This window comes from Mus pahari, chromosome 21 (assembly GCF_900095145.1).
Source record: "Mus pahari chromosome 21, PAHARI_EIJ_v1.1, whole genome shotgun sequence".
Lineage (NCBI taxonomy): Eukaryota > Metazoa > Chordata > Mammalia > Rodentia > Muridae > Mus > Mus pahari.
The window spans coordinates 3,201,630-3,228,811 of NC_034610.1; the positions used below are offsets into that span (position 1 = coordinate 3,201,630).

Genomic DNA, 27,182 nt, shown 5'->3' on the forward strand with positions numbered 1-27,182 from the left:
ACACACACACACACACACACACACACACACACACACACACACACACACACACAAAGTTGAGCCTCTGAAATTTCAATTGTCACAGTTTTCTGGACAGAATGTTCCAGGGAGGTTTCTACTCCTTTTGAGACTTTCTGAACGGGAATCTGAGGGGAACAGAGACAGTAGATTGGAGTGTTTGGTCCTTGTCTACTCTTGTTCTCTGATGTCAGATCCCATATTCTATAGCAGCTTCAGGCCACTGGTGTGGGCTTTGGAGAGCATCACACAGTGGAAGCTAGTTCTTGTCTGACCAGTAAGTTAAGCTGCTGGGGGAGAGACGTCCTGGGGGAGAGACGTCCTGGGGGAGAGACGTCCTGGGGGAGAGACGCCCTGTTCATCAGATAGGGGTGAGTAGCCATCGGGGATCCAGGAAATGCCTCAGTGTCTCAGGGAGTCCGACAAGTGCCTTCAGAGTGAGCGCTTAGGGAATGGCCCTCAGGCGACACTGTGGCCCCATTCCACCATGGCTCCGTATTCTTGGTGGGATAGTTTCTCCCAGGGCAGCAAGCACAGCCCTGCGATCAGGGCTTAACTGACTAATGAAGGAGGAGGCAGGGTGAGTTAGCAGGATGATATGGTTGGTTGGCTGACGGAGAAAAATGGGGCAGGGGACCAGCTCAGTGACACAGACCTTTACTCCCAGCGCATGGGAGGCAAACACAAGTGACTTCCGTGAGTCCAAGGCTGGCCTGGTCTACATAGTGAGTTCCACAACGAGATCGACAAGGGCTGTGGAGTAGGAACATGGCCTAAGAGTGACTAGACCCACATAGCCACATAGACCCTGGAGGCAAGAGAAGGCCAGCCAGAAGGGTAGGGTTGGGGGACAGCACCCCTTTCTGTCTGCAAATGCAGACAGCGTTCTAGTTCCTGTCTTCTTCCCATCTTGTCCCTCAAAGGGAAAGAAAGACATGGAGAGTGGAAAAGAGGCCACAAAATCCAACTGGGGCGTGCACTCACGTGCACGCACAGCATGCCACAACCCTAGAGTAGGCAGCATGGTGCAAAGGTCAACCCTGGGAGGTCAGGGCTGGACATGTGGGTGGCAGTGCCACCCACCGCTGATGGCTTCCAGGCTGAGGACCACACCCTCCTTCAATGAATGACTCATGGTCGTTACCCCACTTGTATTTGTGGAGGCCAAAGACGCGTGCTACAAGACGAGGGCCCCACAGCTCGCCCTTCGTATTCATTGTCAGAAAAGTCAGACTGGAATCTAAGCTCTCAGAGGCTGAGTGGAGTGCTCCAAGTGACGGCACAGCCTGCAGAAGGGTCGTGTGTCACCTACAGTTCTGATCTCTGTCCCCACTTTCTTCTCACATACATTTCTACCCAGGGTAAACATACTGGCTCGAAAGCTCATTCATTCATTCACTCGCTCATTCATTCATTTGCTCATTCATTCATTCACTCATTCATTCACTCACTCATTCACTCGCTCATTCATTCGCTCATTCATTCATTCATTCGCTTATTCATTCATTCACTCATTCGTTTGCTCACTCACTCATTTATTCATTCACTTGTTCATTTATTCATTCACTCATTCATTCATTCATTCATTCATTTGCTTATTTATTATGGCACTGAGGATAGATTTATTTGTTTGCTTGCTTGCTTATTTTTTTACTGTGGTACTGGGGACAGATCCTAGGATTTGATGAGCGTCAAACATGCCTTTTATATCCAGTTATGGTCCCACTGCATTTTTTAAAAATTATTTATTGTTTTATTTATATGAGTAGACTGTAGCTATCTTCAGATACTTCAGAAGAGGGTGTCAGGCTCCATTACAGATGGTTGTGAGCCACCGTGTGGTTGTTGGGGATTGAACTTGGGCCCACTTCATTTTTAGAAATCAAGTCTGAGCTTTAGTATTTTGGGGCTAATCCTGGCTTGGTGCAGGGTGGCCTCGTGGAAGGGCAAATCCTGTGTTGACACAGTTCTTGGTTCGATTGCCAGCAGACCTTCATCCTGGCCACATACTGAGAAATAGGAAAGGGTGTCTGCTGGGACGAGGGGTGAGAGGGGCTGAGGACAGGGCTGTGGGGGGACACAAGCTGTTTGGCAAGCAGACAAAGAGGTCCATCTTGACCACTGGATCCAAGTGGCTTGGGCCACCCTGGCTACATCTGGACTCTCAGGGCTTGGCCTGTGCAGGCCTGGGGGTGGCTCCAGGAGACCTGGCTAACAACCTTGTCCTTGCATGTGCAGTATCAGGTGGACCCTGGCCAGCTGGTGACCCGGAGGCTGCAGGTCTCTGTGTGGCACCTAGGTACCCTTGCCCGGAGGGTGTTCCTTGGAGAAGTGATCCTTCCTCTGGCCACGTGGGACTTTGAGGACAGTACGGCACACGGTGCCAGATGGTACCCTCTTCGTGCCAAGGTGTGTCTTTTTGTTACTTTTCTGTGGCTGTGATAAAACCCTTTGACCCGAAGCAACTTACGGAAGTGTTTGCTGTGGCTGATTCCACGGGGATAGTCCACCATGGTGGGGAGCCACGGCAGTAAACAGCAGGGGCAGGAAGCCTGGAGATCACATCTCAAGGGCACATGGAAAGCAGAGCAGGCAAACTAGATGTGGGCTGAGGGTTCAAACTCTCATAGCGCACCCCAGGTGACACTTCATCCTCAAACAAGGCTCCACATCCCCAGTGTTCTGTAACCTCCCCAAACTGTACCACGGAGGACCAAGTGTTTAAATTCCTGAACCAGTGAAGTGACATTTCTCACTCAAACTACCATAGGGGCTGAGCGTGCCCAGTCACTGTGAGCCCACTCATGTTCCACCCTGCCCCCGCCCCATTGGCAGCATGAACCTGGCTAGGACATCCATGGGTACCCCACTCAGCCTCCTCTGGTGAATGGACTAGTGGCAGGGTGCCAAGCTGAAGTCACCCTATCGGATGCCGGCCAAGAGTAGCATCACTGAACAGGGAATGGATGTCCACACACCTGCCACGGAGCTTAGGCCATGGGGCGTTCAGGGGCTGGTACTTGGTCCCTAGACCTTGAGGGTCCCTGACCCGGTTGGCACTCTGTTGGTTGCTTCCATGAAGATGACAGCCGGCCCATGCAGGTTTCCAGGAGTGCGGGAGCCCTGAGGGCAGCTTCTCTGTCCTGATAGTGGCAGGCATGCCTTTCCCCTCTCAGTGGACTTAACCACAACTGAGATGGAAGGTCCATCAGACTCAGAATCATCCCTTCTTTGCGCTTGTCATCCACTTTCTCACAAAATCACTCATGACCAGAGAAGCCATTTTTGTACATCGAATGGTGTCTCCACAGGGGCTAGACATCCACAGCCTACAGAGTTCTATTGCCTATGGCTTCAGACACAAGTCTGCAGTGCTTTTTGCCCTCAGTGCCCGAAGGAGACATTGGCATGGAAGGCCAGCTCCAGTCTTTCTGAGAGTGAGCTGCTAGATGGGATCTTGATTGTCCTCAAGCCACTGTTGTCCAAGCCTCCTGGAGGCATGCTGTTCCCAGTGGCTTCTGACATTCTGAGGGGGTGAACTGCTCCCCCCTTGCTGAGGAGGTGGAGGGTGGCAGTTTAGGTAGAAGACTAGGCTACAAGGGTACCCACCCCACCCCTAGGCTTTGAGAGGGTCTATGGGGGCTGGGGCATTTATGGACAGAGTTGGGTGGTTCTGAGGTACCATGGGAGGGATCCCGCTTCTGACCTCTGCCTCTCACCCATAGGCTGAGAAATATGAAGAGAATATTCCTCAGAATAATGGAGAACTTGCTGTTCGAGCCAAATTGGTCCTTCCCGCAGGGCCAAGGAAGCTCCAGGAGGCCCAAGAAGGTTGGTGACCTCGAGCCCTATGAACATCTGTTTGTGTCACAGTCCCCAAAGCCTGGAGGGCAGAGTTTGAGGTAGGCAAACGATTTCCCACGGCTCCACTGATCCTTCACACGGGAGCTCCTGACTCGAGGGAGCATAGGTGAGCAGAACCGGTCAAGGCCGCCAGTGCACACCTCACCTCTCTGAAGTATAGACTGGCCAGGCTCCGGTGGCCCTGTTGATAAAAGCAGGCACCCAGAGGTCAGCTTGGCTCTTTGGGAACCAAGAGGGCTTCTGGGGCACCAGGAGCTAGAGGCTCAAAGAGATCAGGATGGAGTGGGTCAAGGGCATAGCTTCCGGGTATTTAACTTAGATAATGCAAGGTCTGCACATGCTATGAGGGTAGAGAAGGATGCAGAGAACTCAGAATAACAAAGGGCAGTGCGGTGACCTTGGCAGGAATAGGACATTCTGATCCCGAGCTCCCAGGGCCAGGAACACACCAGAAGAGCAGTTTATTGCTCCTTTCTCAAACCTGAGCTACAGTCAGCTTGCACAGCCCCTGCCCCCTGAGACCCTCCACTTCTGCCTTCCCCAGTTCTCTGTGTCATGGCCACTGTCCTGGCATTTCTACACGTGCTTCCCTTCTGTCTGCATGCTGGCCCTAAAGGGCAAAGCTGGTGGAGCTGTGGGAGGGGTGCCTCTTCTGGGAGCTCTCCTAAGGCCTGGAGGCTGCGGCTTCTCAGGGAGCTACTGTCTTCTGGGTGTTGATGCTGCATATGCACACATAAATAGGCTTAACCCCAGTTTTGGCTTTCCTTCCTGAACAGGTCAGCTAGCGCTTAATGGTCAACTGTGTCTGGTCGTGTTGGGAGCCAAGAATTTACCTGTGAGGTCAGATGGCACCTTAAACTCGTTTGTTAAGGGGTAGGTATCTGCTTGGTGATGTACTGAACATGGCCCCAAAGCTGTAGGAAAACACTGAAAAGGACAGGCCATTTGGATGCGTCTTATTTTAGCTTTCCTATGAAAATCTAAAATAGGGTGGGTGAGAAGGCTCCCAGGATGAAAGCACTCTCCCGGCCTGAACCAGCCACTCAGTGGAAAGAACCAGCTCCTGCTAGTTATGCTGTGACCAACACGCACACTAGTTCTTATGTGCTACACGCACAAAATAGATTATAAAACATAAAGAGATTAAACACAAAATAGATTATAAAACATAAAGAGATTAAAAAGAAATGGAATGTAGCATGTTTTTAAAGACCACGACTTCCAAGAAATAGATTTTTGGCTATGAGGCTTGGCTAGGAATAACACACTTTGACCAGAAACCCAGGCCTTATCACTTCTTGAAATATCAGCCGTCAGTTTTGAAATCTGTTAACCATTTCCCTAGCTCGGCACCTCCTCTTGTATTAAGTACCCCGTGTGGTCACTCTTGACTATTCTTAGTCACCACAGGCACACTAGTGTCCTCAAAAGAAAACACGAATAATCAGAGGGGCAACCTCCCAGTCACTGAAGCATTGAAAAACTGTGTGCCCTGAGGCAAGTTTTTATTTTCTGGACGCATTTACCTGAGAATGGGGCACAATGAAGCCACGTGGATGCAGACCCTTGGTCCCTCAGCCTTAGCTTTAATGGTGGCGTGGCCATGAGAGCACAGTGAGGACCGTATGCCACAGAATTCCAACTCAGCCGAAATATCTGATGTGGGATCCAGCTCTAGAGGGAAGTAGGAGCTTTCTAGGGAGAAGGCACATGGACAGGCATTGCGGGTCTAGCCTAGATCAGCACAGATATAGAATGGGTGCCGGTGGGGAAGGAGGGCACACACTCAACTGTGGCCTCAGGGTTCCCCATTTCCCTCTTCAGCTGTCTCACCCTGCCAGACCAACAAAAGCTGCGTGTGAAGTCCCCAGTCCTGAAGAAGCAGGCTTGTCCCCAGTGGAAACACTCCTTTGTGTTCAACGGTGTGAGCAGTTCTCAGCTGAGACAGTCCACCTTGGAGTTGACTGTCTGGGACCAGGCCATCTTTGGTATGAGCGACCGTCTGCTCGGGGAAGCCAGGCTTGGTTCAAGTAAGTCTGTTCACGTTTTTTTGTGGGTCCGTCTCTGAAGCTCAGGTCTTATGCCCTTAGTGATTGCCCAACACAAATCCCTATTTCTGAAGTGGAAACAATTTAGCTGGCTTTGAAACTGCCCTGTCCTGTCCGAATGGGAATCCCCACGTCAAGGTCTAACTCTGCAAGAGAGTGATAATACAGCCAAGTATTTCAGCAATTTCAATCAGATTTGGATCAGCTAAAGAAACAAAGGCTTCAGGCCTCACAACAGGCAAGGGACAGTGTTTGCTTTTGTTCTTCGTGTCAATCATAAGAGGATTATTTTCGTAAGGAAAATATCTTAACCTAGACAAGCATACATCTATCTGGAAGGGCATGACAAGGGCGCCATTCACTGCGGCTCACCAGGAGGTGGCTGACATGGTATGGCCAGTCTCCTACTGGGAGAGGGCAGGTTCGGCTCTCAGCAGGGCTCTCCTACACAGTATAAGACCTCCCCATCACCTGCGCTGGTCTCCTCAAAGCCTCCCAGCTGAGAATTACTAAACAAGACTTTGCATTCCTTGGAATGCAAATATTTTCTAAGCAAATCAGTCCTCCCAGAAATCCCTTCCTTGGAAAAACAGGACCCTCAGACCACCTCCAGTTGCAGAATTCACTTCTATGACTCCCACTGGACTCAGTGCCCGAGTCCACCTTTCTTTGCTTTAGAGCAGCGGCTCTCAACCTTCCTAACTGTGACCCTCTGATACAGTTTCTCATGTTGTGGTGGCCCCCAACCATATTTTATTGCCACTTCATAACAGTAATTTTGCTAGTGTTATGAACTGTAATATCTATGTATCTAAATCTGCTTTACAATGGTCTGAGGCGGCCCCTGTGAGGTCATTTGGCCCCCAAAATGGGGTCCTGACCCACAAGTTGGGAACCCCTGATTTAGAGCATGGAACCCTAGGCTTTGGGGGTGATGTTACTTGTGCAGGGCTGGGGTGTCTCTTGGGGTGTCTCAAATTGAGGGAGAGAACAGGCCCCTCCTGGGTACTTGCTTCTTAAAAGCTAGGGAGCACAAAGTGGCCATCTCTCTCACCCTCACCTACTCTCTCATCGCAGAGGGAGGTGCTGCGGGTTGTACCGACTCATGTTCACAGTCCAAACTTCAGTGGCACAAAGTCCTCTCCAGCCCCAACTTGTGGACAGACATGACCCTCGTCCTGCACTGAGGTGAAGCCCAAGGCGACTGTGTCCCCCACAGAGGTCAACAGGAAGTAGGATCGTGGCAGAATCAGACACACGGGATCACCAATAACCGACTACAGTTATGTGTGGGGTTAGGACACAGAACAATTACTGCTACCCAGGCAGTCGGGGAGGCTACTGTCAACAGACGGATTTGGAAATGTTCTGATCTCAATAAATGCTCAACACCGTCCTGTAACTCCCAGCATTTATTAACAACAAAGTTTTCAGCTTTGTTATATATGTTGTTTCAGAGGAAAATAAAAGTAGGTTGAGTGTTGTGTGCCTCCTCTCGCGTGGCAAACTCCCCAGTGCAGGGGAGCTGGGGAAGACACCTTTCCGATTAATATGCTTCCTGAATCCCTAGGGCAAGTCCGAGGGATCCCCCCGCCCCCCATGCAATCAGACACAAGGCCTTGGAGAGCTTTTATTGTGTGTAAATCTGGTGCGGAGTCAACCGCACAGGACAGACATCACGACCGAGGAGAGGAGGCCAGTCCGCACAAGGAAGGAAGACAAACAGAAAACGGGAACAAGTTGCTCACAATAGAGAGGCCGGAGTCCCTTCAGGGCTGGAGTCTGGATGCTCTCGGTGTGTAATTTTTTTCAAATAAGAAACTGACAGGAAATGGAAGTGTGCATTTTACATGCATAAACCCACTAACAGTTGTGTACAGCGGCGATTACTGCAGTCATCGGTTTCCCAACCGATGTCAGATCAAGTGTCTCGATTACATGGTTCTTAAGGTTGAATTCTTTTATTCTGTAAAAGGTAACAAAATATACAGAACAAAACTTTCCCTTTTTTAAAACTAATGTTACAAACCCATATTATCACTTATATATAAATACTATCCTCTATAGCAGATCATTAGGTATATAAGTCCAACAGTGTATGCTAACAGGTAAGCATGAGAATTTTATATCGGAGAGTCCTGTACCGTACACTCTGAAGGACCACCGGAGACTGCCAGCGGCCAGGAGGAAGGAGACTCTGTGGGGGCATGCTTTAGACTCAGATTTCAAAATCATTTTCACCCCTCAATACACAGAGATGGATCCTTCATAGAAATCAAGAACACAATCAATTTGAGCTCATTGTAAAACTAGAGAAAAGTATGGCACCCGCGAGCCACAGTGCTGTCCCAGTGACACTCAATCTTGCGTCATGAGGGCCAGCCCTCCGAATCCCTGCTCCAAACAGGAAGTGATTCGGTAACTGTCATTAAATCTGGCCTGTTTGGCACTATGTGATACAATTGGAAGTAGCCAGGGAGGAGCCCACTGGGTCTCAGGGCAGAACGCAGGCCCTGTAACTGCTCTTTAAGGGACTGGAACACGGCAAGGGGGTTTCTAGACTTAAGAAAACTAAAGAGCCAAGTGTGACACCTGCCTGCAGTAAGGTGCCCTCCGCCCTTGGTCCCGGCCTGGCCTCTACATGGCCTCGAACTCGTCAATGCGTTGCTTGGTGTTGCCCTGCCTGATCTGCCGCAGCGTCTTATACTTGTCCCGGCCTTGCCGCATGTTCTCGTTGTGGATGATGTCATTGTGGGTCCTCTTATTCTCATCCCGGGCCTGGGACAACTCGTTGCTCAGGGTCTGAAACAGGAAGCAAGTTATCTGTTATTGGCCTGCCTACCACATGAGGTCAGGGTTTCACTCCTCGTGGACTGACTGGGATATGCGGGTATGTTAGGTTAGGGCAGGAGAAGGTACCAGGGGTGGGGCCCTGCTTAACATCTGCTGTCCCCGCCCACTCACCAGCAGCTGCCGCTGCACACGCTCATTCTTCTCAGCCTCCGTGATCCGCTTCTCCTCGTTGCGGTCATCCAGGATGCCCTCACTGGAGAGCTCGGCGCTGTAGCCCATGGGCTCTGCTCCCTCGTCCTGCAGTCCCTCCTGCACGTGGTAATTCACGGGCTCGTACACTGGGGGCGGTGGGGGCGGGGGGGTCGTCATCACCAGGTGCAGCTCCTCCTTGGTCTTCACCAGGTCGTCCTGGGCTTCTTTAGCCTTTGGAGAGGAGAACGCTGGTCAAGTGAGGACGCTCACACAGCCCGTCATGTAAGAAGTGGCACGCTCTGCCGGCCGGCCAGGAGCCCAGGGAATTCCGCCTCCCCCTGGATCTTGGCAGGAGTGACAGCACATACACTGTAATCAGAAAACTCAAAAGCCGGGCGTGGTGGTGCACGCCTTTAATCCCAGCACTCAGGAGGCAGAGGCAGGTGGATTTCTGAGTTCGAGGCCAGCCTGGTCTACAAAGTGAGTTCCAGGACAGCCAAAGCTGCACAGAGAAACCCTATCTCGAAAAACCAAAAAAAAAAAAAAAAAACCCCTCAAGATTCCGGACCCTGGACTCTCGAGAGCACCACCATTTCTCTCTGCCTATAATCCTGGTACACACTCACTGGCTCTGTTTTCCAGCTCCTGGAAGTGCTGCCACTTGGAGTAGGTCTGTATGTATCTCTTAGCGTGTCAGCCAGGGGCCCAGACCCAGTCTCATCCATCTGCACCCCTTTCTAGCTCCGCCTGACCTGCCTTCTTTAACTAATACTTTTACAATGAGCACTTTCCCCCAATCGTAAGTTTTCTGCTTGCAGTGGGTTAGAAAACATGTAAGGTATAGATGGGAGACGCAGGCCCAGGGCACACCCAGAAGAGGGCCTTTAGAAGCAGAAGGACACGTGGAACACCCAGATCCTCTAACATCCTGGGGGTACAGGAACACGGGGAAGCTGAGCCTCTGAGAGGACTCAAGAGGTCAGCTATTACGGACTGACACTGTAAAGAAGACGAGGCAGAACGCCACCCTGGATGCGCCCCTCAGGGAGCAGGCTCAAAGGCGAGCGAGCGTTCAGTGAGACATCCGGGAGCCCGGGCTGTCGCTCTAGTCAGGAAACCTCCAAAGTTCTCCATTACACTCCAACTGTCACATCCTGCTTCACGGTCTGTGACCCCGTCGCAGGGGGTACCCAAGCAGTTAGAATCAAAACTAGTTCCCGATCAGTGATGTTTGATCACAGCTGAAGAGCGTGGGACATGAGGCCACAGACTGGGGAAGGAATGAGTGGGCCCTTTGTTCTGCTGCTAATCCAGTGCCCCGGTGCTGTGCTACCTCGTGAACCGGGTCAAGGCCACTCTGTGGGGGATTTCTGCCTCATTAACAGAGAAGCCATCTGCGGAGGATTGTCAAGAGGTTCCCGAAACTTGTGATGTGGCCTGCAGCTGAGCCCCCTCGAGACGCACCCTCTTAAGACATATCCCATGGCCAGGCCCGGTTTTTGGGGTTCACTCACCCGGTGCTGCCACTCTTCTACCTCGTCCTCCTTGCGCCTCCGTGCCTCCTCTAGCAGTGCAATCTTGGCCGTGTACTCTGCCAGCTCTGCAGCCTGCAAGGGAGGGTAAAGAGGTGTCCAGAATCCTTCTGGCGGAGTCCATTGGTGAACCAACATTCCCCTGTAAGAATGAATGGCCTTCCTGGTGATGAGCTGTGTCCCCGCCCTCTTCACGGTCAGGGGACCCTATGGGTAACCTCCCCGATTCTCCGGGCTCTTGAGCACCCACATTCACCTTCCTGACTGAGGATTCAGACAGGTCCAGCGCATCCCAACCCCACCCCACCCCACCCCACCCCCGTACAGATCTGTTTACAGCGCTAGCTGAAAGCTTTGAAAGGCAGCTGTCACTTGTTGGATTCCCCAGGAGCAGCCCTCTCTATAATTTAGCATCTTGAAACCCAGGCAATCCCTACCAGCTGCTCCTGGCTCTTTATCTGATCCTGCGCCTGTCTCTCCAGTTCTTCCTTGGCCCGCAGGGCGGCCATGCGGTCGGCCTCCAGACGTTCAGCCTCCTCCTGGGCTCGCCTCCTCTCTTCCTCCAGCTGGAGGGCCTTCTCAATCTGCTCGGAGAGCTCTGTAGAGAAAATGGAGTCGGCGCTGCTCAGACTCCTGGGCAGGAAGTGAGCCTCAGCGTTCCAGGCTCACCCCAAGTGGGCTGAAGGAGACTGAGTGAAAGCCAATCTCACAGTCACAAAGTCCTGGACCGAGTCACTGGGCTGTGAGCTCGGGGCTAAGATCACTTCCTCAGTGTGGCCAGAGACCACGGAGGAGCAGCTGGTTAGATATCCTGGTTCCTGGGGCCAGGTCTGACCTCTCTGACCCCTGCTGCACCTCAATAATGACACCCTGACTCTTCACCTGGACACTGACTTGGGGACACAGAGATGGCCTGCTGGTATCTTTCATGCCCTAGTAGACAGCACCTCTCTTCTAATTCTAAAATGTCCTCAGAGGGCAAGGCTGCACCTATGACCCTGGGATGTATGGTAGAGGTGTCACAAGCTGGTTGTGACAGCTGTGTATGTGTTGAAGGGATGTGCTACCTATCTCACTGAAGTTCAACATTCGCGGCAAAGTGCATGTGTATGTGGGGTGGGGCTGGGGGAATTCATGACAGGCGCAGACATTAATAAAGCACAGGACAGCTTTCTAATCTCAAAGATGGCACTGCAATTGCTCCGTTCTGTCTTACGGGGTTGTGTCAAACAGAAACAGCACTCTTGAACAAGTTCCCTCTTCTCTGTGGGCCAACCTGACTCTCTGGGGAAACCAACCCTGGAGTGACTGCCGGGGTGGGGATGGGGGTGGGGGAGGCCAGGCAGCAGGAACCCCTGACCTTTCTCTGCCCTCTTGGTCTTCTGCTCGTAGTCCTGCAGCCGAAGCATCAGCTCCTCTTTCTCCCGGAGCATCTGTTCCTTCTCTCTCTCTACCGTCTCTCTCCTCTTCTTCTCCGTTTCCAACTGTTGTCTGGTATAGGGAAGAGGGAGAGGCACGAGGGAAGGGTGAGGCTCGGACAGACCCAGACCTGCAGACGCAACTGCTGGTCCACTACCACCAGCAAAGGGATGCCATAGCCTGTGTCTGGATGGTTTGTGACAAACCAGGTGAGAGCAGCTCACGGGGGCAGTCCCTGCTTGGTCCCAACTGGGCTGCTGAGCAGACACTTGAGGAGGCAGCTGTCCAGGCCCGGGGTCCCTGATGGCAGGCACTGTGTCCTGGCCACTCACCGCTCCAGCTGCTTCTGGTGCTTCTCCTCCCGAGCCTGGGCCTTCATCTGCTGCACCTCGATGGTGTCGGGCTTCCTGCGGCGCATGTACAGCTCATGGTTCCCCATGCAGAGCTGCAGGATCCGCTTGTTAATTCTCAGGCGAGGGGCGTAGAACACAAAGTCCTACAAAACAGAACAGGGCGGCCTTGGCTTCGGCTCCCTCGACGACCTTCTTTCCTAAGACCGCACTTCGTAAGAGTTTCTCAACCTTCTCTAAAAGGCCAAAGGCCATGGGGGGGGGGCACTCCCTGTATGTAGAATATACGCTCAGTGGGTCAAGTGGGAGGGGGGCCCTGGGTATGTACATGTGTGTACACCCGTTTGTATATTCGTGGTTTATGTGTGGTGTGCCTAGCATGGGTGTGCACACGCTAAATCTCAGCCTAGAGAGGCCCCTCTTGCACTGAGTGAGTTGGTTGTCGATGACCTCCCAGTGTACCGTGTTTTGGTATCTGCTTCTCCAGCTCCACAGCCTGTCATCACCCATCCTTTCTGGTTCCTTCCGTACGCTACACCCTAACTTCTGAGCTTCCCGTCCCCTCTCACACTGCTACAGACTGCCCTACAGACTGCCCTGATCTCCATCCGCTGCTCTGGACTCCTGAGCCAGGGATGCACCACAGCCTTACAGTGTCGGCCAGCCCTGAGCTCGCTGCCACACACACACCCTCAAGCATCCTGCGCTCCGTCACTCAGCCTCTGGGTCACCGAACAAGGGCAACAGTATAATGGGAATGTCACAAGACTAAATTGGAAAATATTCCCAAGGGGCCTGGGACAGTGCGTTAACAGTACCTGGGACAGTAAACCCTGGCTGCCATGCACAAGCGCTACTTGGGCCAGCTGCCTTACATGCTCATAATGAAGGCAGTTTCATTCTCAAAGAGGAGAACAGAGAATGGTATTTGGAAACTCTGTCACCAGTACATTCAGGTTTAGGACCTCGATGACAGACAAACTTGACTCCTAACTTCTTGCTCCTTCCACGATTAGCTTAGGTTACAGAGGGGAGTCACGGTCTATTTGCAGATGCCTCCTGATGCCTCCTGGTTTTCTCCAGCCATCTGGAGGGGAGGGGAAGTTAACATAGCAGGTGCTCCTCCCCAACCGCAGAGACTGACAGCTGAGTCACACACACACCAAAACGTTTAGTTTTCCGGTCTCCATGAGGCCTCCTGGAACCCTTAACTTCCTGGGTGGGGTTCCCCTCTGGTTTCACGGACTGGTTATTAAGTCACTGGGTTTCCCAGGGAGGAGTCCACAGAGCCAGGAGAAACAGGAATTTTTATTGCCCACCTATCTCTTATTACACAGGGGAGACAACCTTGGTTCATGACTTCAAAGGCACACAGCCCTTGAGACCCACAAGTACACACAAAGAAACGCACCAACTCCGCTTTAGAAAAGATCATAGCAACTCAAGAGTCAGAACTACAGGTTAACATGAGGTTCCCCCAACCCTGCCTACAAGAAACTGACGCAGAAACTATCAGAAAACACGCCAGAGTTAGCGGTCAGCTGCGGGGTGGGCGAGGGGAAGGAATTTCTCCTATGTCTTCGAAAGAAGCCAGTTATGACTCCAAGTTAGAGTTGTGAGTTCAAGTCCTCAGAGAGCATTTTAATGCAAAAAAGAGACAAGGGGGGGGGGCTTTTTTAGTGGATAGACAGCCCATGTCCTAAAAACAAACTTCAGACAGAAGAGCAAGGGGAAAAGGACCCCAAGGAACCCCAAATCCTGATGGGCACACTCCCAGGAAGCTCCCATGAGGCCAAAGTCCAATTCCAGGACCACCTGGGGTCTGTCAGAGGGGCTCCTGAGAAGGCTGCCCAGAACAAACAGCTCAACAGAGTCCAGAAATCTAGCAGTCCAAAAGCCACCGAGAGCTCTCCGCCTTCCCGAGGGCTGTGGGAATGGTAAGGAGGGAGAGGGGGCTGCCTGGACGTGCTGAAAGGGAAATGAGGTCCAAGAGCCCACCTAAAGTCAGAAGGAGGTCCCAGACTGCCGTGAGTGGGCAGGGAAGACAATGCCTCCAGCCTAGCCCTCTAGGGAAGTTTTATACATTCCCAGGGTTCCCTTCCAGAGGCTGTAACAAGAAAGAAACCCTACACCTCTTTACCTTAGGGTTTCTGCTGTCTTTTATGCTATAGTCTAACCTAAAAATGTGGTTTGCTTATGTTCAAAGTAAAATCCTGGGATTAGGCATGGCCACTCCTCAGCCCTGGGGAAGGATGGAGTGTCACAGCCTCCTTGTCACCCCTCAGCTCCTGGACTAACACTGCCTCTGCATTTGTGCCTACACTGAGAGGCCCGGCTACCCTCCTCCTCTCCCCTCCCCTCAGCCCGCAGCGTCCCTTTTTTCCTCTGAGGGGTGTTGCTAGATTCACCGTGGGAATCCTCCTCTTTGCCTGGTCTCATTGCTTTTCCAACCGCAATGCAGAGCTGCGACTGTCCGTGGCCACAGGTCAGTCAGTCCTGGAACACCGGGCTCCTGGGGTGCATGCACAGTGTGTGTGTGTGTCCCAGTGAGAGGCAGTGTCTCCTCTGCTGCTCTCTACCTTATATTTTTGAGTGTGTCTCCTCAAACCTGGAGCTCAGAAATTCAGCTAGTCTGGGTGGCTAATGAGCTCCACAGATCTGCCTTGTACCCATTTCACTTTCCCTCAGCACTGGGGGTCACACATGCTTCCAAATGCACCTGCTGCTTCCATAACTGCTGGCATCTAGCCCCAGGCCAAGCACCTGACTGATTGAGCCATCTCCCTGGCAACCATTTCTCTGAGGGAAGCTTCCCACAGGGCTGCCTGATGCAGAACATGTGTGCACTCATTCAATCCGGATCAGCCACGATTGCGTCTGCATTCTTTGGCTTTCCAAAGAAAGTTAAAATATATGCCAACATACATGTACACATTCTTCACCAGTCTAGCCTCAAAGGCCACTTCTACTGTAAGCTGAATTTTAAAAAAGAAAGAAGCAAGCTCCGCAGACTTCCTTCAGAACTGCCTCTCCAGCTGTGCCACCTCACTGCCCACAGAACACGGGTTCACCGTGACCCTCAGCTGGTGGGGCTGCACATTAATGGGAGTCGTTACCATGGAGCCTGAGTCTGTATTGAACAGCTGAATTTTAAAGAACTGTGTGAGTGCCCATGGAGTGGAGAGGGAGTCGCAATTTCACAAACGGCAGGAGACATTTCAATAAAGAAAATACTTTCACAAGCCGAGTGGAGACCTGCTGACTTTACAGTTCCGACAGACAGCCCCACCCACGTGCGGGGAAGTGACTGTCGGTAACACTGAATGGTCCAAGTGGGCTTACCATTTCCAACGGGTGCCCCTAAGGGGCTTAGCAGGCAACGTGGTGTGGACACAGTCCAGGCTGGCCTCTCTAAGCTTACCACTATAACTAGGGAACAGCAACAAGACACAGGGACCCAAAGTCTTTCCCAATCTATAACTGTGGTACAAGCCAGAGGAAGCTCTTTAAAAATTACACTTAAAAAAACAAAACCAAGAAAAGAGAGTTCTGGCTATTTCTACCCTGCTACAGTTGTGTCTGTATGTCTTCAATATTCTGGCCCAACATCAACTAAAAGTTTAAATGCTGACAGAATAAAACCCAGATAAAGTTTCACAGTACATTGGTCCTTTCAGCTTACTTCATACTCTGCTGCCCACGTGGGCAGAGTACATGCCTGAGTGAAGATCATGTGATAGGCCAGGGTGACCACAGGACAAAGGTGGGCTGTCCATTGTAGACAGGAAGCAAGAGGCAGAGGGGAACCTCTGGGGACCCACCATGCTCTGAAACACTTCCAACAGTTAACTCCTAAACCCAAGGCAGTACAGACAGCCAAATTTTGGTCCTTTGGATCTTAAGGTCTCATTGTCTATCCTCCAACCAGCTACTGATGAGACACTGGCATAAGCTCCACCCACAGGCTGGTTTCAGGGGTAGGCTGGCTACACCCACACGAACATTGGGCAAGCCGGGTGTGCCACGGCAGAAGTGTGTCATTTCGGGAAGCACTTATTACCACTTGGTCAAGGTCAGTGAGAACTGCCTTTTTCTCTGTATGAAGACTTAAGATGACATCATTGAGCTTTGGATGGACACATTTGGTCTCCATAGCAACCTCCCACTGCCGTGGCCAGTCACACGGCCCAAAGATCTCTGAGCTTCTATTAAAGGGAAGCTTGGGGAACACTGTGTGCTCAGGACACTAGGAAGCCTCAGTTTTCTCCTGAAAACCTGGTTGGCTGGGAGACCGGAAGCGGTGACCCGGTCTACGCTTGAACTTACAGGTGCCTTCTTGTCGATGGGCTTGATGACAAACTTCTTGTCGTTGAAAGAGATGTTCCTGATTTCGCTCCAAGGGAAGCCGATCTTCGGGGTCAACCTGAGGTTATAAAAAGAAAAGCAGCAGTTGGTTAGATACACACTCACATGTTCTTGAACCGGGAGACCTTGGCAAACCTCTTCATTTAAAATACAAAGCGAGTCCAGGATGGATAATTAATAAAACCACCATGTTCAAACAGCGTTTACCCTCCCAGATTCAACCAAATGGTGCAGCCAGGTTTCAGTTCTCAGCGTCAGGCAGCTGCGGCATCACCCTGGGTCACCGACTCTTACGTTGGGAACGCCCTTTTGTCCTATTTGACCTTCTTCCCCCACATGCCTACCCTGCCCAGCTTCTCATACGGCCAGAGCCCCCACTGCTGGTCTGCTTAATTCCCCGTCAGCCAGCCAGAGCTCTCTTCAGATATGTCAGCGGAGTCTACTCACAGCTCTAAAAGTACACCTTCAACCTAGTTCCAGGCTGCCAACACGTTTCCTTGTCCCCTGTCCCCCAGGCCCCTTGACTTCCCCCCTGTGACACAAGCCAGCTTAGTGTTAGGGACCACGTTACTTTTCGCTTCATAAAAACATGCCGTGTTTTTCCATAAGGGCCTTCTTCACAGAGAAGCTGCTGACCCATGAGGTGCGCAGGGATGGGGCTGGATCCCACACCCTTGGCTCCTACTCTATTGAGGCGCACACTCCCCGCCTGGGATGCTGTCCTGTGTCAGTGCAGGGTAGCTGAGACGACACCAATGTCTCCAGCCTACTTTCCAGCACTTTACCAGAAGGGATAGCAATCCAGAAGTAAGGACAGACTCTCAAACCACAAGCTCTGCCATCAAAAGCTGTCCTGGGCTGAGGAGATGGCTCAGTGGGTAAGAGCCTTCTTGGCACAAGTGTGAAAAACCTGAGTTGAGAGTTCAAATCCACAGAATTCTATAAAAAGCATCGCTACCCAGCATCGCAGCTGCGGGGACCAGACTGCCGAGTCTCACCGGCCGCCAGACCAGCTCCAGGCTCAATGACAGACCCAGTCCCAAGGGAAGAAAGCGGAGCATGATCAAGCAGGGCAAGTGATGGCCTCTGGATTCTGCACATGCCCCTCTGCTCTAACGTCCACACACTGTCATATACACACACCTAAAATAAAAACTAATAATATAACAGAAACACAACAACAACAACAACAACAACAACCCTGTCATTTCCTATGGGTTCTACTTCAAGCGGATCACAGCTAGGCTGGAGTCTGGGGTGGGATTCTGTGGCTAAAGACATAATGGGCAGGGTGGCTCTTGCTTTGGAAGCAAAAGCTGGGTCAAAAACGCAAGGCAGCCTCCGGAAGACTGCAAGAGGGCTTGGAAGCATGGCAGACAGCTTCGTGGGCACGGCAGTGGCGACCCAACTTAACCCACCGCTCACAGCACCCCTCACCGTCACCCGTGGGATACAGAACTTTCAGCAGTATGGCTTTGTCGACAGGTCTAAGAACACTTGAAATACAGCTACGGCCTGGTCCTGCCACCATTTCTGCCTGCATCCCACAAAGCATAGTGATGCCAGGCAGCAGAGGGATGCCAGGCAGCTACTTTTAGGACATTTGCCCCCAGACTCCAAGAGCAAGAGCTGACTGCAGAGGAGCTAGGAACCGGGAGAGAGCTACTCAACCCACAGCCACATGGCCAGCCGCCAGGTCAATGTCTCCAGCTCCTAAAACCAAGGAGTCCGGGCTCTGTCCTGCAGCATCTGTCTATACAGGTCTCGCTAGCTTCTGACCTAGAAAAGCTGGGTGGCCAACAGGCATCTGTTTTCCAAAGGCTGGGTCCAACACGGCCCTTGTGACTTTGAAAGCTCAATCCGTAGCCACTCGTAAGCGTAATCGTAGTATCAGAACGCGGGGGGGGGGGGGCTAGGGAGTTGTGACTCGCTTCTGAGCGAGGGAGTGTCCTTTGGTTCTTAGCCAGTTAGAAAATGAAAGCCTACAGAGATTCTCTCTTCCTCTCCCTGTCACAAAAAGAGATCACACACTCGCAACATGAGCAGGGTCCACCCAGAAGACTGACTGCCACAGGATTGATACTGTCACTGCCCCAAATGTGTCACCTACTTAGAAGGCAGGGAGAAGAGTTGGACATGTCAGCGTGTGCCTAGAATCCCTGCACTTGGGAAGCTGACTTAGGAGAGGTGGTGAGTTCTAGGGTAACCTGTAAGCCCGCGAATTAGAGGAGAGGAGAGGAGCAGGAGGAAGAAGAAGAGGAAGAGAAGGAGGCTGATGATGGAGAGGTGGGACTCACTACCAAGAGGAACCAGGGCTATGTGGAGATGGCTGGTTGCTGGGTGTGCACAGAATAGGACTGAGGCGTCTTGAGATCTAAGAGTTAAGGACAGCCTCTGCACAATGGGGTTATATGTAAGCAACACAGATACCAGGTCAAGGTCCCCTACAAACTGAACCTACAACAACCTCAGTAGCAAAATAAGCGTTATCGCTCACAAATACCCATGAGTTCGCGCTAATCCTGAGGTCTGAATAAAGAGAAAGAAACTGGCCCCTTCTAGTTAACGTGTTTGTGACTGCCCCCGGACTGCCATTTCTTTTCTTTTCTTTCTTTTTTTTTTTTTTTAAGATTTATTTTATTTATATGAGTACACTGTAGCTGTCTTCAGATGCACACCAGAAGAGGGCATCAGATCTGATTACAGATGGTTGTGAGCCACTATATGGTTGCTGGGAATTGAACTCAGGACCTCTGGAAGAACAGTCAGTGCTCTTAACCACTGGGCCATCTCTCCAGCCCAGATTGCCATTTCTTAACGCTGTAGTAATTCTACTAAAAGTTCCATCCATGGACATTAGCGCCAATAGCTGGAAGTGTTAAGAATCGGTGTCAGTAAATCCAGTTCCGTAGACTCTCCCTACAATACATTTACCGACTACAACGTGAGGGGCAGACGCGGCAATGGCTGGCACTGATCCACTCACTCGAGGCTGGACCATCTCACCAACAACACATGCTTCATGGGGGACCCTGACACACTCACCCAGAGTGCAAAGCTCAAATATGACTGTGTGGGAAACGCAAGCTGAAGTCTTTCTAAAAGTCAACAGAGAGCCCAAAATGGCAAGGATGAGACCACTGCGGTGTTTCATTGGGACAGATACCGCAGCTCACGGCGAGGCACATCTCATCTGAGACACCACCAGCTCCAGGCAGGGGAAGCACTGCATCTCATAAGCCATCCTCAGTGACCGAGCAGATGGAGTGTCGTCTCCAACCAGTCCTCCAAGCTCCTCCAGGGTGCTCTCTCTTAAAGACGTGAAGCCTGGAGCCAGGACTGCTGCCCACACTTCACGATAGAGTGACATGAGGGGGTGGAACGGGTGTGCTGGCACAGGCTAAGGGTCCAGGGCCAGCCTCGTGTGCTAAGTTCATTTATTTTTGTGTCGGTTTTGGTATGGGAGTGTCGGGAGGGGTCACAGTCCAGCCTAGCTGGACTTCTGTGCATGGCGCCTGTCGGGGTGGGGGGTAACCATGGATACCTATCTCCCCCATCTCCTTCCAAGCCCAGGGTTAAAGAAAGGGGACAGACCAATGCTTTCAGTACCCAGGCTCTCAATGAACTGTGTGACATACCATGAAAAGGGGGTCCCCGGGAGACATGTCCCAGCCAGAGCCCATTTAATTTCAAAAAGGCTATGATAAGATATATCTGTTTGTTTGTGTATCGGATTGCTCCTATTAACAATGTATCAAGAATATCCAATGCCCACCATTAGTTCTATTGGTGAAGGATGCAATTCAATACCAGGGCCCCTAGAGCTCTGGTCCCTCCAAGCCCAGAACACTCTCCTACAGCTACTGCAAACAGGAGGGAACTGTGCTGATAACAGACTCAGTGTCCAATTAGATGCTTTTCCTCCGCAGACAGGGCGTGCCTTCTTTAGAGGGGATGGTGATGGGAGCAGAGCTGCCTCCTGCTACCAGGAAAGAAGAAGGAAGAACTTGGAGAACTGCAGTTGGCTGCTGACTGGGAGCCTGGGAGGGGAGGGGAGGGCTCAGTAGGGCACAGTTCAAGTTTTACTTGGAAAAAAAAAAAAGAAGAAGAAAGAAAAGCAACATTTCTGCAGGCTGAAGTGGTTAGGGGCTGACATCAGCAAGTTCCCCTTATGGCTGTTTCTTACAGCTGGAAAAACCTGTTTGGATAGCCCTCACCAGGGCTTGTTACAAAATCTGGCTATTCAAAAATGGAGTTACACGGGACAGAAGCAGCTTCCCGCATGCATCTCCACAAGGCCCAGGGCCCGGTGCGCTCTGACTTTCTGACTCCACAGGCAGCTCTTCCGCATGGTCATGGCTCCCAGGCCCCAGGCTCCAATCCAGGCTTGGAGGAAGGCCTGCGGCCTGGCTCTGAGAGTTCCCCTCAGACTCCGGCTTTCTTTCTCTATCAACACTGCATCACGCAAGCAAGCAACCAAGTCCCCCCACAGCTCGCTTCTGGTTCCCCAAGGGTTCAGGACTCCTGGAATGTTCTGAATGCGTTGTTTATATTTTAGACAGGATCTCACTATGCAGCCCTAGCTAGACTTGAACTCACAGAGCTCTATCTGCCTCTGCTTTCCGAGTGCGGGATTAAAGGTGTGCACCACCATGCCTGGCCACGCTAACTGGAATCTTTATGTATATGTCCTTTACTGTGAACAAGGCCACTCTCCTAGATGGCTCCAGAGAGACCATGGGGACAGGGTGAGATCTGGGGAGCTGACAGGACATGAAGCAGAGCTTCACATCCTGTCACACTTCACAGGACTCAGCTGCATTCCTGGGCTCTAGGCCTCCCTCTAGGTTTCCCAGATAAGACCTACTAACAGGGACATCAGGACCCTGGCACATTCTTGTCTCACAGCAACTCAGCCAGAGCCAATCCCCTCTGCTCAGGCAACCACCAGGACCACCTCTCCTTTGCTGAAGTGGGATGATTTTCCCTGGTGGGAAGAAGACATCTCAGTGACAAACATCTCAGCCGACAAGAGGCTCCCAGTGCCAGGCCGCTCTTGCTACGACTCCGCTCTCAGACCTTGCTTGACAATGTAATGGCTGTGGAGCAATCAGACACCTTCTGCAGTCTCAGGGAATTTAGCTAATTGTTCACACATGCAGGCTGCTGTTCCTGGAGTCTGGTGGCATTATCAATGTTCCTGACTGGATTAGCACAAGCCTTGAGCCAGGAGTCCACCCTAGCTAGGCAAGAGCCTAGAACAGCCTTAGAGGGGGAACGGCCTCTGGGAGCTACCAAGCTCTGCTTCACAGGGTCAGGGTCCTATAGTCCTGCACTCGGGGCCTTTCCTTGCCACAGGTCCCAAGTGCTACAGAACAGATGTACAAAGTGCTAACTTCCAGGTCACCCCTTAAGATGATGCTACAACACAGTCTAACACACACAGGACTGGCACTTCCTCTGTTTTCCAGGTCTGCTACTCCACAGCTTAAAAAAAAAAAAAAATCAATGATCAACTTCAACTCACTTGTCATCTTTCTCATAAATGTTAAGTCCAAGGGCATCGACTCCAAGCCAAAGGTCTGTTCCTTTCTTGTTTTTGATCTCAAAATAGTTGATCCCATACATTTCCAGGTCCTGGGCAATCTTCAAGTATTCTAGCATAGCACTGTCCCTAAGGGGAAAGAAAGCACAGGTGTAATAAATTAGCAGCATTCACACCTGAACACACAAGCCTCTGCTTACTCTTGAAACGGAGGCCAGTCATGCAGAGTAGAGCGGGAGGCACGGCATACAGAATGGGCAGGCCTGGAGCTACCAAAGGCGGCAGGGATGAGCTAGGCCTGCAAGCAGCTCTGTGAGAGGGCCCAGGCCTGGCCTGTCCTCAACCCTGTAATTTATCTGCCCCATGAGTTCAGGAAGAACCCACTGATTTCCCCTGGTTTCTAAGGACCACATGCTTCCCCCACCTTTTTATTCTCTTGCTAGAGATAACCCTGATTTCCACGTTCACAAAACAATCAGGGATCCCAAGAAAGGACTCACAAAGACTCCTCACCCCTGTGGCACACAGTCCCCGAGTCCCAAACTACAAGGAAGTAGCGGGGACTGTGTACAAGGCCAGAGGCAGGGACTGGGGTCTCCATTTGAGTATCCTAAAGCCCCATGCCTCTCCCTCAAGCTTCACTGTTCTCCTCACCCGCAGCCTGCGCTTACATTATATATAGTGCATATTACAGTAACCTTAATAATCAAGTGAGTTAGAGCGCCTCCGCAGACACAGAAACCTGGATTCACTGGCCACCGGGGCTACCCTCCGCCAAATGAGTGTTGGCCACTGGGCCTTCCTTCCACTGAAGCCTGGCCAGTGCTAGCTAGCATTTGAGGTGTTCACGGAGTTGTTTCTTCCCCCAGGCCTTGTTTAAAACACAAATCTACTCTCCCCAAGGCAAGCCCACTCATCCATCTTGGACTTCACCAAGCACGAAGACCTAACGCTGGCTGACCTGACTGGAAGAGCTACCTGCCGTCCCACAGAAGTCACGCTGAAAAGGCAGGCACTCACTTGAGCATCCCTCGGTGTTCCGCGTGCCACACCTGGATCCGGTCCTCCCACTGGTCCCTGCTGAGCTTGTGCTGGTCCATGACTCTGGATATTGAGAAGGAGAGATGCAGGACTGTTACCTTCAAGGCAGAGATGTGAGCCATGAAGCCGCTTCCCACCCCTTCAATCCCTTACTGTTCTTTTGAATGGGACAATCGTAGCTGTTTTGTTTCTACTTTCCGATTTTCTTTCTTGAGCATAAACCTGAAGATCTAGCCTTTCAAAGAACATATTCCTGCTGGAAGTTTTGGAAAATTATTTTCTATTATTTCTTCCAAAGGGGGTCTCTTTTTGCCACTGTTAGTAAGGACAGATTTCCCAGAGGTCAGGTTACTGTGTACCAGGCAGAGCTAAGCAGGCAGGTCAGAAAGGGGCCCGTGAGGAAGGGACACAGTACCCTGGCTGGGTCTCAGTTAATCATCAGGGGAGGCCCCTGGCTCAGAACATTCCAAAGTGAGTGCTTAGGAAAGTACCAGAGTCCCAGCCTAAGGGAGCTCTCACATCTGCTCTCTCCCTCCTCCCGAGGCAGGGGCTTGTGCTCACCCAGGCCAGCCTCGGCTCACCTCTGAGGGATCAGCCGCTCAGAGCTGAGATACCCAGACTTGTGCATTTCCTTGTTATAATCCCCGAACTTGGCCTGAACCGCGTAGGACCCCAGGAGCACGGCTGTCTCTGGGGGGCAGTAGATCTCATCGCTGAGGATCCCTTCCTTGACTTGCAGGAAGAAGAGCTTCTGCGTGATGTCCTGGATGAGTTCCTCGGCCACATCCTCGGGGTAGAACTTGGCCCGGAATTTGAACTGGACAGGGTTCTCCTTTCGGACCTCCTGTGCGGAGACCTGCGAGGCGGAGGACGGCTCTCAGTGCCAACTTCAGGCTGTTCCTGAGCACCAGTGACTCAAGAGTTGTCATCTCATTATCACTGTTATCATGTGAGAGTATCCCAGACTTGCTTCAAACTTGCTGCATTGTGGAGGATGGTCTTGAACTCCTGACACTCCCTCCTCCACCTCCTGAGTCCCGGGATTACGGGCATGACCCACCATGCCTGGTTTATACGGGGCTCTGTGCATGCTGGGTAAGCATCCTTCTGACTCAGCCCTGAAACTCATCGCTGTAGGGTGTGAGGTGGTCAGTCAATCCAACGCACTCACACTGTGCTGGAAACTGGCTTTCTTCATCCTCATTTCTTGGGACCACGCTATCAACCCCAGAGAACTCATTCGAAATGATCCCATGTCCTTTTCCCGCTATGACCTGCCCTGAAGCTGGTCTGGCCCTGGACCATGAACTGACTCTCATCCTCCTTACAGAAAGCGAGGTAGAGAATGAAGCAGAGCCTGCCAAGGGTCTGAAGAAACTACACTTAGCTGATGGCGCCGTTACTGCAAGCGGGGTTACCCAATCTTTGGAGTTAGAAGATAATTTACTGCAGACTCAGACAAAGCAGTGGCAGGTTCTGACAATACGGTGTGTGATTCATGATTTCTACATTAATCTCATGGAAAACAACAACAACAAAAAAAAAAACCAAAAACCACTAAGGTCAACTAAAAGTGAGGCAGTTAACCATTACCTGCCCCAACAGGGGAGCCAGGAAGAGAAGTTAAAATTAGCTGAGATCTAATCTAATCCACATTCTCTCTTCCTGGAAGCGGGCAGCCTCTCCGTCTACAAAAATCTTTACACAAATAACAAGGAACAAAAAGACACGGGCATCGCTGAAGCATTCCAGTTTCAATGTCCACAGAGCAGACCAGCTCCCAATTAATAGCCTGTAAATAGTTAACTCTACTTACCTTTTTATCAAGTTTCAACCAGGTAGGAAATCCTTTATTGTCTACATACTGGAGGCCGAAGTACCACACTTCCCGGAGGCCAATAGTCTTTACCACCTGTGTGAGAGAGGCCCACCATGAGAAACATAGGCACCGAAACCAGCAGGAGGTCCCTCACGTGCTCAGCAGTCCCCAGAGACTCTTGGTACAAGGAACAGGCGGAGTCTCAGCCCTAACCTGTGACTCACAGATGCTAGGTCAAAGCACAGATGACACATTTTAGCCTGAAGCTGGCCAGACTCAGGCTTATCTGTACATTATATAAATTCCCGCTCACACCCCCTTAAGACCTCAGGCTGCAGGGCAGGCTGTGACCAGCACACAGAACCAACAGTCCACCTCATGAATGTCCAGGCACACCGCCCAGCACCAGGGTGCCCAGGTGGGGTTGGTTCCAGGGTTCTAAGAGTGTGACAGGCAGAGGGTACTTGGTTGTTCTCCTGTCAGGGACCTCCAGAAACGTGAAATTCTCATAGCTATGCTAAGACTGCAATCTAAGACCACAGCAAGGACAACATGAGGGGACGCTTCCTGTGCTCTGTGGTTAAAGATCTGCAATGGCAGTCCTCACAAGTAAGATCTTTAGGATAGAGAAGCAGCGACTGGTTGGTCATCTGCACGGAGTCTCAGAAGCAGGGGACTGGCTCTGTGGGTTCCCAGCACCCATGTCAGGAGGCTCACAGCAGCCTGCAACTCCACCTCCAGGGGATCTGACACCCTCTCCGGCTTCTGCAAGCATCTCGAAAGTGCACACACACGTAATTAAAAAAAAATAAAAATAAAAAGAACTAAGTCCCAAATCTTAGATGTTACAATTTTAAATGCCACGACGAGCAACATTAAACCTTTAGAAAAGATTACTATTCTTTCTCACAGAGTTCCTGTGGTGTTTCTCTGCTTATTAACTGCCATGTGCCCTGTTCATCCTTTCTCTCTGCTCATCCCACAAAACAGAGGGGGCACACCACATCCAAGACTTTATCACAGGGTGGGGTGAAGGAAACGCGGTCTCTTTCCCCCGCTCCTGGGGCCTTGTGCCCTCCATGTCCACTCTTGCCGACTTCCTATCCGCAAGCCAGTCCTTATCAAGGTGACATAAGGATGCACAGGGAATGCCTTCACACACAGCAAGCAGGTGCTGGCTCTAATGCACTCTTTCCACCCATCCGCCCAGCTGCAGCCTCAGTCTAGTAAGAACACCTCTCCATTTGACTCCCCTCTCCGCTGCTCTAGGTTTCCAGGGACCACTCAAGAGTTTTCCCCCCCCACATCTGTGTGTACGGACGTGTCAGTCTGTGAGCCTGCTGTGCAGCCGAGGCCACCGCTCTTGGTGAAAAGCTGCCCCCCACTGCCCTGACTTGCCACCCTCTCCTTACTGTTCCCAATGAATGGTCTGCAGTGTTTTGAAAGCTTGGGCTTCTCCACAACCTTCCTTCAATACATTCTGAAACCATGCCATAGATCATAGGTCCTCCCCATAGGGGAATCCCACGCCTCCGTAAAGCCGTCCCTCTGTCCCCCACTGCCTTCAAGGGCCTATGATTCATCTCTCAGCCTCACCCAAAGGAGTGTCTCAGAAGCTTGGGGGTTGGCCCTTACCTCGGCCTCAGGGAAGGGTTTGGGTAACTGGCTTCAGAAGTGTAACGACAGGGATGCCAGGTTCAGTCAACCCCAAGCAGGGGCTGAAGGGCTGCCCCATCCCTCCTGTCCCCACAGAACATCCAATCCCAGCTCTTGCTCCATATGGCTCTCCGGCTGGAGCCAAGTGACAGGCTGCAGCCTGGACTGAGGGAGAAGAGGCTGCTGAAGAGGCAGGAGCAAGCTTCCCATACCCTGCTCTGTTATTGTCCCCTCTCTCCACTCACACTACGGTTTCCGGCTCTGCTTTGGGAAGCAGTTTTGCCTGCACCCACAGGCAGACAGGGACTGAAGTGCTCAAGAGCCAACGCTGGGAGGAGTCAGGACACTGCTCTGCCACAGGCCCTGGACATGGTGCCACAAGGGACTCGGGGGCTGTGTCCAGCTTCTCCTGGGAATTTTTTAGAGGTGTCCTTTAGATTCCAGCCTCACCCCGAGAGCAGAGAATCTCCTAGACCTCACTAGAAGAGAACAACCTTCAAACAATGGTGACCGGCAGCCCACATCCGCACCAAGCCCTGC

General features: G+C 51.7%; 2 protein-coding genes across 4 annotated transcripts in view; one reads left to right on the forward strand and one right to left on the reverse strand.

Annotated features, from left to right (window-relative positions):
• Positions 1 to 7,404, forward strand: part of Sytl3 (synaptotagmin like 3) — a 62,840-nt gene extending 55,436 nt beyond the window's left edge. The window contains exons 11-15 of one of the 3 annotated variants that reach the window (XM_021221850.1): positions 2,257 to 2,427; positions 3,744 to 3,849; positions 4,659 to 4,755; positions 5,707 to 5,912; positions 7,008 to 7,326. In XM_021221850.1, the coding sequence (XP_021077509.1) occupies positions 2,257 to 2,427; positions 3,744 to 3,849; positions 4,659 to 4,755; positions 5,707 to 5,912; positions 7,008 to 7,117 (690 nt within the window). In that variant the 3' untranslated portion in view covers positions 7,118 to 7,326. Of the gene's footprint in view, positions 1 to 2,256; positions 2,428 to 3,743; positions 3,850 to 4,658; positions 4,756 to 5,706; positions 5,913 to 7,007 lie in introns of all 3 variants that reach the window. The other 2 variants (XM_021221851.2, XM_021221852.1) reach the window with 2 other exon arrangements.
• A 142-nt stretch (positions 7,405 to 7,546) lies between these two features.
• The window catches only part of Ezr (ezrin), a 43,867-nt gene continuing 24,231 nt past the window's right edge, over positions 7,547 to 27,182 (reverse strand). Inside the window, exons 3-13 of the mRNA XM_021221853.1 lie at positions 24,984 to 25,079; positions 23,749 to 24,023; positions 23,147 to 23,230; positions 22,109 to 22,255; positions 16,543 to 16,639; positions 12,199 to 12,362; positions 11,808 to 11,938; positions 10,885 to 11,045; positions 10,430 to 10,522; positions 8,895 to 9,146; positions 7,547 to 8,732 (exon numbers count right to left, since the gene is read on the reverse strand). Of these exons, the coding sequence (XP_021077512.1) occupies positions 8,568 to 8,732; positions 8,895 to 9,146; positions 10,430 to 10,522; positions 10,885 to 11,045; positions 11,808 to 11,938; positions 12,199 to 12,362; positions 16,543 to 16,639; positions 22,109 to 22,255; positions 23,147 to 23,230; positions 23,749 to 24,023; positions 24,984 to 25,079 (1,665 nt within the window). The 3' untranslated portion in view covers positions 7,547 to 8,567. The remainder of the gene's footprint in view (positions 8,733 to 8,894; positions 9,147 to 10,429; positions 10,523 to 10,884; positions 11,046 to 11,807; positions 11,939 to 12,198; positions 12,363 to 16,542; positions 16,640 to 22,108; positions 22,256 to 23,146; positions 23,231 to 23,748; positions 24,024 to 24,983; positions 25,080 to 27,182) is intronic.